The sequence below is a fragment of the Sinohyriopsis cumingii genome, chromosome 13 (assembly GCF_028554795.1).
Source record: "Sinohyriopsis cumingii isolate HCF-2022 chromosome 13, ASM2855479v2, whole genome shotgun sequence".
Classification (NCBI taxonomy): Eukaryota; Metazoa; Mollusca; class Bivalvia; order Unionida; family Unionidae; genus Sinohyriopsis; species Sinohyriopsis cumingii.
Genome location: NC_142973.1, coordinates 8,526,055 through 8,542,478, shown reverse-complemented (window position 1 = coordinate 8,542,478; position 16,424 = coordinate 8,526,055). Strand labels below are relative to the sequence as shown.

At 33.4% G+C, this 16,424-nt stretch overlaps 1 protein-coding gene across 28 annotated transcripts in view; it reads right to left on the bottom strand.

Annotated features, from left to right (window-relative positions):
• Positions 1-16,424, bottom strand: part of LOC149784917 (uncharacterized) — a 121,999-nt gene that overhangs the window by 37,120 nt on the left and 68,455 nt on the right. Inside the window, exons 7-8 of one of the 28 annotated variants that reach the window (XR_016425330.1) lie at positions 5,497-5,698; positions 3,678-3,803 (exon numbers count right to left, since the gene is read on the bottom strand). The exons of 15 other annotated variants lie outside the window; for them this stretch is intronic. Coding sequence is in view for 9 of the 13 variants with exons in the window: in XM_089978515.1 (XP_089834641.1) it covers positions 3,613-3,803 (191 nt within the window). In the remaining 4 variants the exon portion in view is untranslated. 12 more of the 28 variants (XR_016425327.1, XR_016425328.1, XR_016425329.1 and 9 more) reach the window with 12 other exon arrangements.

Below are 16,424 nucleotides of genomic sequence, written 5' to 3'. Positions count from 1 at the left end.
TACAAAGAAAAGAGATAAAAGGTTTTATGTTTTTATTAATTTAGAGAATTACAAATAAGATCATTTGTTAAAACTGATTGAAGACATTTTTTTTTTAGTTCTTATATTTACTGGTTAATCGAGTTCTTAAAACAATGTAAAGGCAATACTTTTTACATTGACGGCCTTCACTGTCAATGCCTAGATTCATTTATTTTGGCAGAATTTGTACCCTTGCTACACTGGTCTGAGAATCACCACAAAACTTTTGAGCAAACTTGAGTATGTTTATAAATGACTTGCTGATGAGATGTATAGTTAACCGGAGACTATACAAAAAGCAAACACCCGAACATCTAGAAGTGGAAGAAAAATCACCTTTAATGCCTTTTAAGAAAGTGCCTCAAAACTAAAAGATAATTCAAGGGTTTGGTGACACCTGCAGTGAGACCATTTCAACATATTATACATGCAACAAGACCTTTTTATCTCACATTATACATAAAACGATAAATGTAAAGTACAATCTCCTCAAAAACACCATTAGTCCAATAAGGTCATTTGTACTTATTCTAGTGGCCAAGCTTTCCACATGACAAAATGAATGTGTACAGCAAACTATGGTTGTCATGTCTAACATAGGAGGTAGACTGAAGGAGCAGCAAGTTGTACGAAATTTAATCATTTTCTGACAACAAAAATGGACATAAGATAAATTATAATGCTTTCCAGTGTAAATATAAAACTTCTCGAGCTGCTATAATTGAATTAAGATTGTGTTTGACTTGTAATCCAATGTATTTCACAGACAACCCTAAAAATTAAGTTTCATTTAATATTCAAATCTGAGGGACTGGGCTGTTTAATGACTGAGTCCTTGTTTTACAATCACGTCGATAATAATTGTTAATTACACCCATTTTCTAATGAAGTTGTTCGTTATTCTGTATAAATAACATTTTCAGAATGTCCAACATGTGAAAGATCATTTCAGCTGGTTGCAACAACCATCATGTGTACACAAAAACATCTGTGTACTAACGTCACTGCTTTTTGCTTTGTTGATTAGTCTGGTTCCCGGAGTGGTATTACATAGTATACTACAAGTCGAGAGTCAAAGCAGCTGGGAAATAGACTAACTGTTGATACCCACCAAACAAGATTCCTTTTTTTTTCAAAATCTAGCGAAATTTATTTCATGAGACAATTGCTACGTTGAAACTAATAAAATTTTTGTTCAATTAGTACAGTGCTGATGTCATGATTTCATTGAAAGTAATAGTGAAACATCTTATCATCCTTGAGGATATCTTAAGTGCCAGTTCAGGAATTCTCTGAAACTCACTTGCCCACAATGGTCCGTATCTGTGAAAACAAGCTTTTTATTTTACTAAGTATTCATTTCGCTTGGTTGCCTTGCTATCTTTGATCACAGTTATGAAGGAGTCAGTTAATTGAAGTTAGTTTATGTTACATACCCAATAGCATTTGTAAGTGTTCAACTGATCAAATGGAGTTCACCCGACATACGCTGGGGACCACCACATTTTAAGTACATAGGATTATTTATCCTTTATTTGATTCAAAAGACATAATTAACCTGATAATACAAAGAAGGCCAGCTTTTAATTCAGTGCAACAATACAACAAATACTTCCACAAGTCAGTTATCAAAACACGGTCGGCACTTACTTAGGTTGTCAGAGAAACACTTGTGGACATAGCTGTTACAGTAGATTAACACACTGTACATTTAAATACACATTGCACTTATGAGGATTACACTTAAGTGGAACTAAAAGATAAAATTATAACACAAATTTCACTTAGGAAATATCATTTAATTGGCATTTAAATATTAACGTACTGCATACACTAGGCGCAAGTGACTTTTATTGACTGAAATTTCCTTAAATATCTTTAATTACAGTGTGATAAGAACGTCATTTGGAAAGAAAATGTAACCATTATATGACTTATTAAAAGTTGATAATTTCAAAATGTTGATTAAAATTTCCAGGTCATATCTGCCATTTTCAACCATAAAACGAGTGATATATTGTTTCTGTAACCAATTTTGATCACAATTTTTTCAAGTTCAAGAAATAGGGATCAGTTTTTGAGGGTATTTTCTGGTTTAAAAAAAACTGGATCCACACCTGACTCCATGTTATAAGTGGGTTTGCAAGTTATCAGGACATGAGTTATTGAGTGGTGTACAACTAGACTTTTGTAACACAATGTATGCACACTCTGCAAAACATTTGCAGCCGAATAAATTTGAAATACTTATCACGAACACTATAATTTGTGTAGGGACCAAGTCTGCAAGTGTTGGACTCTTAATCCAAGGGTCACATGTTTGATAACCACCCATACCAGTCTGGGTTGGCTACCTCAACATGTTATGGCCAAAAATAAGTGTTAAAAGTACTGTTAAAAAACACACACTCTCAAACATCCCATCTATTTCAAGTGGATTTTGCACAATCATGGTATATGCAACAAGTTTTTCATCCATGCATCTTTTTTCAAAAAATGTTAAAGAACAGAAAACTGCTACATATAAATATATGCCAACCAAATTTCACTTTACTAATGTCGCGTTGTTTTGGAACAATCTTGCTAAGACAGTTTTCACCAAAAGTGTCAAAGCTCAATTAAAGCAAACATTTTAATTTATAAGTATGGCTTTAAAAACTGATTTAATGACTTTAAAATCTAATCAGGTCTTCCACATATGAAAAGAAGCAAGAATACCACATTTCTATGTTAAGTAGTTTTTTTGCAATCATGCTAATTGGTTTTTCATTTTAAAAAATGTCAGTCATGAAAGATTTTAAAAAATATGTTGTTGTCTGGGATTGAAAGTAATTTTTTTTACAGCAGGATAGGCTATACATGGCAGCCAGCACAGATGGTGGAGGAAGAAACCAGGAAAACCCAGTAAGAACCACTGACCCATCAGAAGCAACTGGCAAGCTTATGCACAATGGCCAATCCCAAGACTCAAACCCATGTGTACAAAGGTGAGATAATGGCATAAAAATCTGATCTGGTTCTCTACATCTGCTGACAAAAATGCCTACAAATTTTTGATTGTCTACATGAAGTAGGTTTTTTTTCCTTGTAATTCTGCTAGCAGTTTTTATGGACAGATGTACAGTAGGGCAGACAAGACAAGACAGCAATGGCAGTACAGAAAAACATTTTCCTAAATCTTGAAATGTATCTTGACATTGTAACAATATCCAAATATAAGACTAATTCCTAACACACAGGCTTCATATACATGACCCTCAATCAAACAAACTTGTATAAAATGCAATCACCTCATTCTAATTACCATTACTGAGAATTGTTTACTAAGTAAAAACAAGCTTCTATAAAAACTGTGATGGGAAATATCTCAAAATTGGTGATAATATCTAATTAAAATACAACACTCTTAAAAGCAAGACGGTCTTAAAAATGTCTCTGAAAACTTGCAATGGAAAATGAAAAGTGCAGCAGCATAATTTGGGGGACATTTTAAAGTACAGTATCTTATCCACATTTCATTTATCCTTAATCTTGCCATGGACAAATCACAGACCATTTCCACGCTCTTTGGAAAACAAAAATAAATACAGTTCACATTTCATCTTTGCTGCTAAATCCAATGCTTTTGTCAAAGGTCATGCCTATGTCATGAGGAAAGGCTACATTTCCCATTCCATGCACTTCGAATAATCTCTTCTGAACTCTCTTGCAATTGTTAAATTTCATATTAAGAGTTCGCACAGCTTTCTGAGGGGGCATACCCAGAACGTTTGTCCCATAGGCTACAAGAAATAAAAGAAAGGCAAATTACTACCCATGATCACTGAAGTAGCAAAAAGATTACTATAGCCACCATATTGTTTTGCAATATCTTCAGTGTTTTATATTGACACTCTACATTTTCAAATGATTTTATACAGTCAACATTCATAATGGGTAAGGTCTCAAATAAAAACAGACTTTGTTAGTTTCTTCTGAATGTGTCATGGTGCTTTTACAAAATACAGTAATACCTCGAACATTAGTGACGTTTAGGTTCCAGAACCAGTCGCGGATCAGGAAGAATCGCGAATGTTTGGTACGAGTCACTAAAAATGCTAATAAATGCTTATTTCTAGGGTTTAAACCCTAAATATGACCGAAATCATGCTCCCAAAGCACTTTAATTTCATTTAAAAGTTAGCTTAATACATTACCCTTAAAAAGAGAAATAAATGGTTGACGTAAAAATAGAGTACAGTATCGCCTAATGGGTATTTGCCACACTAGCGCATTTACAATACGGTATACTAATATTACTCCTATACTAATTCATTGGCTGCCGTTTTCTTTTGCACTCACAGTAAAGTAAAACCAAGTAACGAATGGGACTGCAAACATAATGACTGACGTTTTCTTTGTCATTGTCAGGAAGGTGCTTTCATTCACGCCATATTGGTGTCCTACGCTTGTAGCAGTCTTGCCAGATTTCAACAAATCTAAAACTTTTACTTTTTCCTCTAGTGTCATCACCTTCTTCTGACGCTTAGGAACACTGCTAGGAACGTTTAGGCATCTTGAGGGTTTTTAGAATTAAGTAAAAACCAAGGAAAAAAGCACTGAAAACACTTACTAGTGACAGTACGTACACAAAGCATCCGAGCTACAAGCCAATCAGCAACGAGGAAAGCTGGTACCCTGCTGTGTGATTGGCTTCTTCCAACCCTTCCAGCAGTTAGTTAGGTTCCAATGAAAATTTCGCGAATCCGCGAATCCAGAAGCGCGAATGCACGAGGTATTACTGTATTAAAACTTTACATACTGTTTATTTTCACTTCAAATAAGTTACAAGAAAAAACATGACATCAACAAAAATAGTTAAATTTTTAAGATAAAGTAAAAAGTTTTCTTTTTACCTATTTTAATAAAATGTATATTTGTGTCCTGTTAAGAGTTCACAAGCACTACATGTAGGTAGCTGCAGTAGCTCAGTTGGTAGAGCACTGGACTCAGAATTCAACTATTGCCTGTTCAATACCTGCGAAGGCAAGCAAGGGTTTTATGCCTTGGTGTATCATTGGGAAAGGCACATTGCTCCGACTTCCCCGCATGACACAACTTGAATAATAAAATTATTACTTTTACATTTCTGAATAGGCCTGGTCACCATGTTATACACATTCTCATTCCTTTATTTGTAATTTCTGATGACAGATTTTACAAGGCAATATACTCAGACTGTATGTCTGTAAGAAAGCAAATTATTACAAACACAATAAGAAAAAAGGACTTCACCAAACAATGCCTGTAAAAAATAATGAAAAGATAAAACTGCTGTTAATAAACTACAGATTCATACATGAACACCTGATCAACTCTAAAACCTTATCTAATATTACAAGTACTTTAGTTGCAAAATGTTCCATATTATGAACATCTAAAATTTATATAGTTTCCAGTTAAAACTCCAATTTACATCCACTGTAGAACACTCACTTGTAACACAGTATTTCCAATGAATCTGATTAACACATTCATTTCATCAGTCATCCAAACAGTTAATACGAGAATTCCACATCCCAAGAAACACCTTGCTTCTCAAGCTTTTTCCTGAGTCCTCTGAAACTGTTTTGAAATTTTTTATTTAAAGTTCTCACTGCTTTTTGATGTGGCAAACAAACAACTTTTGTCCCAAAGGCTACAATAAACAAAAAAAAAAAAAAAGCTTTCAGTGAAATTACATCAATAGCGAACTATTTTCATGTAACAAAACTCCAACATTAATATGACAAACCCGATTCAACATCGAGAAATGCTTATAGTGTAAATTCTGCCTGGTTTACACAGAATCTTTCTAACTGTTTCTCTTTTTTCAATCATATTGTGCTGCATTCTTCAAAGATTTGCGAAAATACCAAAATTTTTTGTTCAGAGCTTGAAGTACTTTTTGGAGTGGCATTTGTAGGGTTACTGTTCCAAAATCTAGGGAAGAAAAGTAAAACATGTTACATTGTAGTAAAGTGAATGCAGTTATTTTGAAATTTAATAAAAGTTTTAATATTTATACTTTATATTAATACCTAATGACCAGTATAACTTCTGAATAAATGCCGTCTGTCAGGTTAATGCAAAAAAGAAATGTTCTGATAACTTGTTTAATATCCCAAAAATAAACATTGCTTACACACAGTAATAACTTGGTCTAGTATTAAAATTCTTTTGGTCTTTGACGTATTAAAAACAGGAAAAACAAATTATTTTGAAAGAGTACAATACGTTTCACCATCCAGCATTACTAGTTATTTCCCAAATGAACTGGCTTACTGAATAGAGTCAGAGGGGATTGTTTTTTGTTTTTCTTCAAACAAAAACTCAAACCTTCAAAGTTTCAGTCAATTGCTGCACAATGCATATCCGAGCTGGTGTGTAGAGCATATTCCATTTTACAAGTCTGAATAAACTTGAACGGCATTCATGCCAGTATACTAGCTACCATGTTTGATTAAAACTGGTTCAGTGTTTTGTTTGGGATGAAGCAAAATGGCTAATGGATGATGCACGTTTGATGCAGGGCCACACACCATCATCTCAAGTTTGCCATACAACCATCAGCTAATATAAATGTTAGATACAATAATAGCGATTGCTGACCATATGGATTCTTGCCGAGATCATAATCTAATATATGTTTGTGTGTATGTGTGTGTGTGTGTGTATGTGTGTGTATATATATATATATATATATATACACACACACACACACACACACACACATACACACACACACATAGTTCTGCAACAAACAAAAGTACATTTTTGGGGGCCATCTCTTTTCATCTTAGGGTTTATGTGCCCTTGGTCATTATATTGTGTAATTTGGACGTATGAGCACAGGAGCAACTAACTATACATTGTAATTTCTAACTGATATGAACACCTAGATTAGATTGTAATTACAAACTGGTATAAATAGTAAATCAACTGCCACTAGAATATAAACAAAATTCTTCGAAACTTCACCTAAAAATTGAAGAAATCCAAAAGATCCAATTTTCTTTTGAATTATCCCTCTGATCATGTAGTTGTCCTTAACATTAGTGACCATTGGGGTAACTTGTCCTTAACATTAGTGATCATTAGGGTAACTTGTCCTTAACATTAGTGATCATTAGGGTAACTTATCCTTAATATTAGTGGTCATTAGGGTAACTTATCCTTAACATTAGTGATCATTCGGGTAACTTATCCTTAACATTAGTGATCATTAGGGTTTCATTAGATGAACACTGGTGTGAATACACCTGTGCATGTCATGTAGGTTTATATGGGTTGTATCAGAATGTCTGTATCAGCATGTTTCAGACTTTTTTCTGTTAAGCTTAAATACAAAACTTATAACTGCTTGATTCAATATTTTTACCTGCTTGTAATTATTATACTACAATCTCATTATTCCTATCAGTTGAAATTAATTACCATGTGTGGTTTCTGCTGTGCTCATTTGAAATCATACGGCCAAATTACAGGGTGTAAATGACCAAGAAGGGCACATAAACCTGGAGATTATATATCCTCCATTTCAATACCAGGAAAAACATTTCATTTAAGATCCTTAACTTCTTTAAACAGAGTGTCTGTTTAGCATGTATGGATAATTTCTTGATGTAAGCAGTTATCAGTGGTTTAAGCTGGAAATAGTCATGGCTGATTCAGTAAATGTTTACCATTTGTCCACATACATTGATCTTGTGCAAATTATGCTAACAAAGTTTTCATAAAAGGTTAAGTCCCAAATGTTCAACAGTTTATTTTTATAAAATTAAAGAATTGTTTTGGTGGTGTGAAAATCTGATCTGGTTATCTATATCTCCTGAAAAATAAAAATGCCTGCAATCAATTTTCAATTCTCTACCAGAAGTTTTGTGTAATTCTGCTGTTAGGATTCTTGGGAGACAGAGCTGTACAAAAGGAGAGAGAGACAAGACAAATGCCAGCAATGGGGGTATAGAAAAACATGGCCTGAAATCTAGAAAAGAGGATAGTCTTGATAACAAGACAATCTTTGATGTAAGATGCCAATTAACATGAAAGGTTGGCATATAATATACATAACCCCTCAAAACTAATCAAGCAATTTGTATAAATTGCCAACAGTGTTACTTGCATATGACTACCATTTACTTCCTGTGTAGTGTTTACAATGTAAAAACAAATTTTTATTAGAACATGGAAGATTCCCTTTTTTATGAACAAAATGTTAGAAAATGACATTTTTCACTATAAGATAGTACTCAAAGTAAGCTGTAGAAAACAAGATGTGTCCATTTTCACGATTCAAGGTATTCTGGTACAGTCTGGTCTCTTTTATCCTAAATTCAATTTATCCAACTCACTGCTTTGAAACATTAACACGAGAAGGACAATTTATTAAAGATTTTATAACATTATACAACAGTCTGATTCATCATACGCTTTAAATGCATGGTCAACAGGTTTTGCATTATACTGCCAAGCCTAGATAGCATCTGACAGAAATCATGCTTGTTCCAGATAACTTCACATTTAATGATCATTTTTGTTACTTTGAACACAGAATTAGTAGCAACATTTTCTATTGTATGGATATGGTCACCGACAGACTAAACACATTCTGAATGATTTCAGTTGAGCTTAAAAGTTGACATACTGGCTCGTGGTGGGATAAAGACTATAATACATAATGAAACAAAACTCAAAATAATTTTGTCTCATAATGATCAATAGTGTATGTTAAGACAAAACCAAGGTACACCTATACTGTTTTCTTTATTACAACATCTGAATAGCTAAACAATGTCTGTATACAAGGTTACTTAAATAACATATATGTAGAACACTTGACAAATGAATACTTGAATGCAACGAGAGATTTCAAGTAACAGTCCCCCAGGTGAACAAAGGTAATTGTTTCAAATGATGGAATGATTCAGAAATGAAAAGTCTGCCAGAACTTAAGCTTGCCATGGACATGTCACAGACCATTTCCAGGTCTCTTTGGAAAACAGAAATAATGAATACAGTTCACATTTCATCTTTGCTGCTAAATCCAATGCTTTTGTCAAAGGTCAAGCCTATTTGTCATGAAGAAAGGCTATATTCCCCATTCCATGCACTTCCGATAATCTCTTCTGAACCCTCTTGCTATTGCTAAATTTTATATTAAGAGTTCGCACAGCTTTCTGAGGGGGCATACCCAGAATGTTTGTCCCATAGGCTACAATAAATAAAAAAAAAAATTGAATTACTACCCATGATCACTGGCACTACTAATAAATTATTATAGCCATTATATTTTTTTTCCCAATATCTTCACATTTGATTGACAATTTTCATATGATTTTATACAGTCGCACATATCCATAATGGTATGTATCAAATTAAAAACTTTGCTGGTGTACTCTGACATTAAAAATAAGTTAACAATGACTTGCAAGTAACAACCAACCAAAGTACTATATGTATGAACGTGGCTATCTGCATGTCATAAAAATTATCGTTCCTTTCAGATTGGTTATTTTGGGATGATAGATTTTATAAGGCATTATTCAGATCGAATGTCTGGAATAAAACAAATTATTACACACAAAATAAGAAATAATGACTGCAGCAAACACTGCATGTCATAAAAAAAATAAAGAAATAAAATATTAAGCTATTAAGTAGGGATTTATGAATGAACACCTTATCAACACTGTTAAAACCTGTCCAATATTACTGTTTCTAGATGTAAAATGGTCCATTTATGAACATTAAAAACCTATATATTGTTTCCAAAGAAATGAAGTCACTATACTGTTCAAACTCAAATTACATCCACTGGAGAACACATTCATTCATAAACACAAAGAATACTTCCAATGAATCTGATCAACACGTTGTTCATTTCATCAGTCATCCAAACAGTTAACATGAGAATTCCACATCCCAAGAAACACCTTGCTTCTCAAGCTTTTTCCTGTATGCTTTGAAACTGTTTTGAAATTTTTTATTTAATGTTCTCACTGCTTTTTGATGTGGCAAACAAACAACTTTTGTCCCATAGGCTACAAGAAACAAAAACAAAACAAAAAAGCTTTCAGTGAAATAACATCAAGAGTTGATCTATTTTTTACATATATATTTCTATAACAAAAACATGAAATTAACACGATCATCCTAACTATAAACTGAGAAACATCTGACATGAAATATCTGCCATTTGCACACAGAAGCTGTCAAATTGTTTCTTCATAAATTTTCTAATTGTTTTCTTTGTTTCAAGAGTCATATTGTGTGATGTTCTTCAAAGATTTGCGAAAATACCAAAATTTTTGGTTCAGAGCTTGAAGTACTCTTTGGAGTGGCATTTGTAGGGTTACTGTTCCAAAATCTAGGGAAAAAAAGTAAAACATGTTACAGTAAAGTGAAAGTAGATAACTTGCATGACTTTTTATTAAAATTTTTGTACTTTAGATTATCATCCAATGCCTGGTACAACTTCTGAGAAATATTGCCAGACAAGTTTTACTAATTATCCCTAGGTAGAAAAGCACTGGAAACAAAGGCTCTGTAAATTAAATGTTCATTCATAAAATTATAACATACCTAATGTTTTTAATGTCTAATTTTATTAAAATTCTTTGCTCTTGCTGCTTATTAAAAACAGTACAAAAATTATTTTTCTAAAATACTTTTTCCCACAAGGCATTACTAGTTATTCCCAATGAAATGTCTTGAAAATAACGAATAAATGTTTTTAAAAAAAATTCCAAATTTTTTTAGAATTTCTATCTTCAAATTTTCAACAAACTAAATTGCTGCATCACCCATTATATACCACATATCAAGAATCCCTTATGAAGTTTAAAAACAGCATTTTAGGGTATTAACAAACACACAAATTGATGACAAGTGTTACACAATCCGTTTCCTCAATATCACATCATTCCTATGTCTTGGTGTAAATTATGCGAACATGACTTGATTTCTTTTATCTACCTACACATTTTCTTTACTCTATCTCCATGTAAATAAAGGAAACAAATAGTTCTATCATCATGAGGTCTCATATGAAAGTGCAGAGTCCAACTTATTCCAATTTTTCTTTAACATATTCTTCAGAGCTCTTCGGTGATTCACAAATTTCTTATTGAGTGTTTGCACAACTTTGTGCGGTGGCATACACAGTAATAGCTTCCCAAACACTACAAGAAGAAAAAAAAAGACATGAATCAATCTAGGAGTGAATTCCTCATTCCTTCACTACAAGGTTTAATGAATACAATTTTCTACTAATAAATACTCTCCACCTTTGTACAGACAAAATTTCATGCATGTCCAACAAATCAGTGTTTCAGCCATGTTGCTTTTCCAATTACTGAGAACTGGACATTATTTCAATGCCATTTTCTGAGAATACAAATTTTTCCCTTTTTGGGGGGCTGCTGTTGTATTTTGGTCTTTTCTCACACATGTTCCTAAAAAAATCTGTATCAGTAGACGGTATTATTTTCAGAAGAACAATTCAGTTCTAAACGAATAAAATCCAGAATCACTGTGTTTCGAGCATCCTAGGTAAGGGCTCTATTGGCCAGTCTCTTCAAAGCTCTTCTATAGCTTCCAAATTTGATGTTCAATGTTTGTATTGTCCTTTGCAGGGGCATTTGGAGACAAATTGTCCCAAAGCCTACAAGAAAGAAACAGTAGAGTCAGAACATTGCTACCTGTAAGATCCCTTTACCAAATCAATCGGGAAATGAAGATTCTTATTTTAAGATAGTTTAGTTTGTCTGTTACCAATAGTTCAAAAAATAAAGATCTCAGCATCCTACATTCTGTGATTCAAAAAATGAAAAGCAACCTATGTCCCCTTTTAACAATATGTTCATCAATGGGCCATTTCCAAATACTATCATGCATAATGCAATTAAATTGCTTTGCAAGTGACAAAGATGTATCCGATCACATTATGTTTCTTTCAATGCAAGTACACAAGTTACAGTAACAGTAATCTCGACACAAGAACCTGCAAATTCTGTTAAATTCAGATCAAACATACACAGTACAAGTACCTGTTAGAGAAATTATTTTTTATGTGGTTTATGAATCTGAGGATTTCCAAAACATTTTATTTTTCAGATAAAACATGAAAATATGTACACTCCAAGTTACAGGACAGAAAAAGGAAGAAGGTTGTTCATTTTAGAAGAAAAACAAATAGCGTGCATTTCAACAGCAATCTAACCAACAGCTCACCCACTTATTTAAACCTGTAGGAGTCAAATATGATGATTACATTATTTTTTAAAGATGACACTTCCATTCTTGAAATATCCTTGTGAAACAGTAGAAATCACACTGGATCTCAGCCATGAAAAAACTTTCAATCTCACATTTCCTATCCATAGAATACATTCACTGTATACTGCACTCCAAATGGAAACAAGTTTACTGAATAAGTCATTTTAATCCACAATGAAGCACAAGAAAGTAAATACAAATTAGCTATCAAAAAGGTCTTGCAATTCTTGCCCAGCTCTGTTTTTCTCCAGCATTCGTCGAAGAACTTTTTGCAAATGCAGAAATTTGTTGTTTAAAACTCTGATTGCTTTTTGTGGAGTCATATATAGCTTTTTGGTCCCAAACACTACAAGAAAGAGAAAAAAGTCTTGACAGTTCAAAAGCAAATATCTGAAGTCTCTTCTAATTGGAATACAAGAATTTCCTACACATTTGCTGGATCGTCAAATTTTGAGTAATCAAGTGGATCTTCCGTCATTGCAAACTGTTTCTGTGTCATTTTCTTCATTGTCTTGTGATAATTTCCAAATTTGTAGTTAAGTGTACGAGTTGTTTTTCCCATTGTCATACACAGGACTAACATCCCAAAGGCTACAAGAGAAAACAAGTCTCAATCTAAATGAAAAGGACAAAATCAAGAGGCCCAAGTAGGCATGAGATCACTCACCTGGCTGACATCTACATAATAGCCAAACACTCAAGTAACTGACAAATATGGGTTATTATAATGTTTTCTTATATACATGTAATTTGTCTTTTATTTAGCTATGGCAGCCGTATTGGAGGGCAGATCAGCATCACATGCAAACTTGAAAGGCTTCATGCTAGAATGCTGAGAAATTTGGTCAAATTCAGTTGACTGGTTTCTGAAAAGAAGCCACTTATGGTCGTTCTATTTGCAGCTATACAACGCTATATCGAATAATGGATACATGTACAAAATTTTGAAAGGCCTTCATGCTAGAATGCTTTATGTCCAACTTGTCATATTCAGCAGAGCATTTCTGCCAAAGAAAACTTTCTTCTTTATCAACTAAATTAGCACTGCTGCCAAATTTAATGGTGGATTTGCATCAATTGTATAAACTTAAAAAAGGCCTTCTTGCTAGGATGATCTTATTCAAAACTGGTCAAATTCTGTTAAGAGCTGTTTAGATGTTTAAAGTATTTATTTCTTCATTTTCCTGAAGCAGTTCCCATATTTGATAGCTGATCAACATGATTTGTAAAACCTGAACAGGTTTTCAAGATAAATGCTTTCCGTTAAATTTAGCCAAATTCTGTTCAACAGCTCGTGAGAAAGTGCTTGAATTTGTTTTAAAAATTCATGTGGTAATGTCGAAAATATCTGATGGCAGGCCAGAATCATTTGCATAAATTTGAAACAGCTTCATGTCTGAATGCTTTCTAAGTTGTACAAATACTGTAAAATGATTTTTTGAAATAAATCTGAAAGTTTTTTTTCCTCACAGCAGTTGCACTTGTACAAACTAAAAAGCCCTTTATGCCAGAGTACTTTCTGCCATATCTGAAAAGTGGTTTTGAGGAGTGCTTCAAATATTATTTATTTGTTATCAACAGTGGCCATCATTTGCATAAGTCTGAAAAGGACTAGATACATGAAGACATTTTGAAAAGTCAGATTAAATTCTGCTTTGCTGCTTTTGAAGAAAAACTTTAAATTTATTCTTATTTTGAGCATTTGTTTCATAGATCACAATACAGAAGTTGTTATGCCAAGTTGCTTTTGTTACATTTGGTTGAATTTCGTTCCATGTTATAAAAAATGTTTTTAAAAGACCTTTCCATTTTTAGTTGATGTTGTTTTGGGACTTAATGCCATTTTTTTCAGCCCATGATATGCTATAAATGGTGGCCAGGATAAATGGGTGAGGAATAACCCTGGAAAATCCCAGTAAGAACAACTGACCCATGAGAAACTACTAGCAAGCTTTCTCACGTACCAACATTAGTCGAGCCTAGGATTCGAACCCATGTGGACAGGGGTGAGATGACAGTGATCAATAAAGACTAATATTATAGACCACTTGGTCACGGGGGGGGGGGGGGGGGGCCTCTAATTTTAGTAACATTGGTTATATCTTATAGCAGATCAGCACCCACCCACCCATTTTTAAAAGTTTCTTGCCAGGATGCTTTCTGTCAAATTATGTTGAGCAATTTTGAAAAAGTCATTGAAAGGTCTTTCTTTTAAATAATGGCAGCCATATTCATCCGCATACCATCATCATTCATAAGAACTTCATGCCAGCATGCTTTCTCTCAAATTTGGCAAAATTTCTTCAGCAGTTCTGGAGAAGATCATCAGAGATTTTTCTAAACACTGACAGAAGAATGGCAGAAGATGCAATACAACTGATAGGCTTTGAAATATTTTGTCACATCTGGTCAAATTCTGTTGAGAAGTTTTTGAGAAGTGGTCATGTCTAATGGTAGACTAGCATCAAATTTAAAGAAACATGCCACCTCCAAAATTTGGTTAAATTCATTTTAGCAGTTTTGGAGAAGATTAAAATATTCACAGATGATACATGGATGCATGACAAACGAAGGACCATACCATTAGGCCCACATGGCTTTATGGCCAGACAAGCTAAAAAAATATATTGTTCCATGTACACATAGTACCAGAAAGGAAAGGAAAAATAGTGCTCAACAAAACTTCTGATGAGTCAACAGGCAAGTGGTTTTCAAAGAATCACTTGCCTCATAGTTTCTTTTTTATGTACTATACAACAAATGAACAAAAAAAAAATCAACTGGCACTGGACAGAGGATTAGTCTGTTTTCTAAATCACTAAAATGGTTGTAAGGCTGAAAAATTTTAAAGAGTTCATTACTTAAGAACAAAAATAAACACCTAGAACTGTGCTTTGAGGAACACTACATACAGCAATCATTCTAGTTCTGCAGACTTCTGGCAAGAAAAAATTATCATTATGTGACAAATTATGCTCTTCAAACTTTGGGCAAACTGTTTTTGTTAACTATGGCAAACTATTTTTTTCATGCTAAGATATCCACTTCCTATCACAGCTGAAGCCCAAAATCATACTTCAACTTAAAGAGGATTTCCTTAAATTCAAACATTTTTGGGTAAAATAAGTTTAAATTTCATGGGGTAAGAGTGATTAATTATTTTGATGTATTTTCCTCATGTGTAATTACCCCCCAAAAAGAAAGAAAGTATTCATGTTAATCAAAGTGACCATTCTTCATCTACTTATTTTCCTATCATGATGAAGTTGTTTGTTAATGATGTTTTGTGATCATGCGACTTGATCTTAAAGGAAAACAACAAAATGCTCATAATCAATAACAAAAATATAATCTGATTCCCAAATGATCAGGTTTCTCCCCCACCCCATTCAATCAAGACAATAGATTTCCATGAATGATGACTTTAATTTCAGTTTTCTATCTTTTAGGAATAATACAAAGGATTATTTTCAAAATGTCTTTTTTTTATTTCTCAAATATAATCTTTATCTCAAAAGCCATGGTTAACTCTAAGATGACACAAGACATTTCAGGATAACTATGTCCAAGGGTATTTCACTTTGGAATTAATTCCAATTACACCTCTCCCTTGATAACTTGCGCACAATGGGGTTCACAAACATAGACCGCACTATAAGCAAGAGCGCAAGTTATTGAGCGACCTCCACAAATTAAAAAATTGTGCTTAAACATCAAGAAAATGGGGGGGGGGGGGTAGGGAACTGTGCTATTTAATGACTGAATCCTCATTTTACAATCATATCGATAATAATTTTTAATAATGCGCTTTTTCTAATTAAGTAGTTCATTATTCTATTTAAAGAACATTTTCAAAATGTCCAACATGTGAAAGATCGTTCCAACTGGTTTCAACAACCATCACATCTATGTGAAAACATCTGTGTAATATGTCACTGCTTTTTGTTTTGTTGATTAGTCTGATTCCCAGAGTAGTATTTAATAGTATCCTGCCAAATCGGAAGTCTGTTAGCAGGGAACTAGAGTAACCGTTGATACACCACCCAACAAGATTCTTTTTTCCTCAAAAACAAGCGACATTTATATAGTGAGACAATCGTCTATGT